Below are 2,186 nucleotides of genomic sequence, written 5' to 3'. Positions count from 1 at the left end.
TTGCTCTGTATAAAGCAATATCATAGTCAATGTAATAATAAAAGAGATGTCTGTAAATCGGAACAGGTCTGATTATAGACCCACTTCCCATAAAGAAATATTTATGGAATATAAATGTAAAACCTTTTACAGAGGGCTGTGGTTAAATCCCAGATCCTTTTTAAAATTATTAAAAAAAAACTGTTATTTTAATTCTTATAAATTACATTAATTCTTCGCACAACAGACTTGAGATCACAACATTTTTCTTAAAATAAAATGAAAATGATATGTCTTCTCAATATATAGCTTACAAACCCTTTAATATACCGTCCAATTTCTCACCTTCTATTTTGCTGCTTTAACAAACCATTAATTTTAATTTATCTCAATTTTCACAACCCTCACATAATTTCTTGTATTTTATTGGTCATGACATTTACCCACTCCAATCATAATAATCAACGACCAGCACACGTAAATGCACCTGATGCCAACAGAAATAGACCAGAATTTACCTCAAGTTGCTCATTAGCCATAAAAATAGTCACAAACAGAGGCCAAGTGGCAATTAAACGCCGAAAAACAACATAATCAGTCATAAAAGTTGCCCCTCCTCAGTTGAGGCAACGTGAGCAGCAAGTTAAATAGCTGGGGATTGGCCAGAAGTGTCACATGACCAGATAGACGTGAAGGGGGAGAGCTTCAGTTAACTAGGTCTCTTCTTGTGCTTTTGGTGTGAGCTACTTTTATGTCGCTAATTAAGCCGCAAAATGCCTTTGAGCGGTTAATGAGCGAACATTCTCAAAGGCGCACAAAAGTAGGCACTTTTTCCACGAACTCTCAGCTTTAATAAAGTTTATTGACGCATTTGCAAAAATTGATTGTAATTAGTAGTAAACTTACCAATTGCCGCAAAAACTCAAAAACGGATATTCTTGGGGACTATTATACCTAGAATTGCAAGAGAATTCTAGACGGGAAAGTCATCATCTGTTTGGAGCCTGCGGCGCAAATTGCATGTCAAAAATTGTCAAAAGCCTTGGCAAAAGCTGGCAACTGACTGCAGTCAAAGCTCAGCTCTGTGAAGCTGTTAAATTACTTCAGTTGTTTCGATTTAATGGTCGCTCAGATTGGCAGCAAACAGACATTTTCCAGAGATGTATAGTACGAGTGCAGCAATAGACAGAGCTGGAGATAGAGAAAAGGCAGATAGACTGCCACAGAGACAGTTAGCGTCAAAAGGAAACGCATTACTTGAAACTCAAGAGGGAAGAAAAGTAGAAGTCTCAACAGGACATAAAAACAAAGACACGCCGATGCTGTGATGCTCTTTAATCGCAAGTGCTATATTCAAATAATAACGATTTTATAATTCATTTCTCATATATACATCATCAAGCAGATATTCCTCATCTTCTGCGCTGTCTTCGCCCTCCACATGACATTCTTCCATGCATTCCTTCTTTGTGTTAAAACGATTTGGATTTCCACCACAGCCGCCATAAATGAAATGCACACAACGATTGGTTAAATAATCATAGCCATAGACCTTAACTTGGTCCTCACAAGGGCCAACATCGGCCATGTACAAACACTTGGCTTATTAAATAATATGAAAATAAATAATGAATATCAACTTGCAATTTTTAATAAAACAGAAGTACTACTTACGTTGTCGAATGATTTTATTATATGCAGTAACATTTATAAAAACGATTATAAGAAAGTATATGAAAAACCAGATCTTCATGACGACAGACGGTTTATAAAAATAGATAAGTTATAGATCTTAGTTTACTTAATAAAAGAATGTGTAAGAATTTACAATTCAATTTTCAGATTATTGACTAATATATCAAAGTTCATTTGATGATCGACTTCAGTTGCAAACTCAATTTCAAATCAGATTACTCTTTGTGTTAGCATAGTTCCAAGAGAAAGACTCTAGCTTCGCCAACAGTGAGAACTCTCTCTCTTTATAAATACTATATATATGCGAAATGAATGCACTTTGGAGAACTCGCGGAGCACTTCATCATTTTTATTGCCATGCGAAGAAAGACGGTAAAGTTTTTTTTTTTTAGCGCATTTGACTAACGATTTGATGACGTTGATGGGCTTTGAAATGCATCGGAACGATGTAGAAAAAACTATAGAAAAACAAAAAGAAATGGAAAAGACATCGCATATTTCACGCAAAAGTG

At 35.4% G+C, this 2,186-nt stretch overlaps 1 protein-coding gene across 1 annotated transcript; it reads right to left on the bottom strand.

Moving 5' to 3' along the window:
• Positions 1-1,299: 1,299 nt before the first annotated feature.
• On the bottom strand, positions 1,300-1,736 carry LOC117781112 (protease inhibitor carrapatin). The gene is made up of 2 exons (XM_034617834.1): positions 1,654-1,736; positions 1,300-1,581 (listed from the first exon to the last, which is right to left on the bottom strand). Exons 1-2 carry the CDS (start codon positions 1,730-1,732, stop codon positions 1,349-1,351), a joined length of 312 nt encoding a protein of 103 aa, XP_034473725.1. The 5' UTR covers positions 1,733-1,736; the 3' UTR covers positions 1,300-1,348.
• Between the last annotated feature and the right edge of the window lie 450 nt (positions 1,737-2,186).

This window comes from Drosophila innubila (genome assembly GCF_004354385.1).
Source record: "Drosophila innubila isolate TH190305 chromosome 2L unlocalized genomic scaffold, UK_Dinn_1.0 4_B_2L, whole genome shotgun sequence".
In the NCBI taxonomy this organism is placed as follows: domain Eukaryota; kingdom Metazoa; phylum Arthropoda; class Insecta; order Diptera; family Drosophilidae; genus Drosophila; species Drosophila innubila.
Note: the sequence above shows the minus strand (reverse complement) of the source record. Positions and strands in the feature narration are given on the sequence as shown.

What these genes read in the sequence shown, in the direction of transcription:
- LOC117781112 (XM_034617834.1), bottom strand. Translation starts at nt 1,732, where the DNA reads ATGAAGATCTGGTTTTTCATATACTTTCTTATAATCGTTTTTATAAAT. An exon ending in TAATAAAATCATTCGACAAC is followed by an intron (nt 1,582 to 1,653) that starts GTAAGTAGTACT and finishes TTATTTAATAAG; the next exon opens with CCAAGTGTTTGTACATGGCC.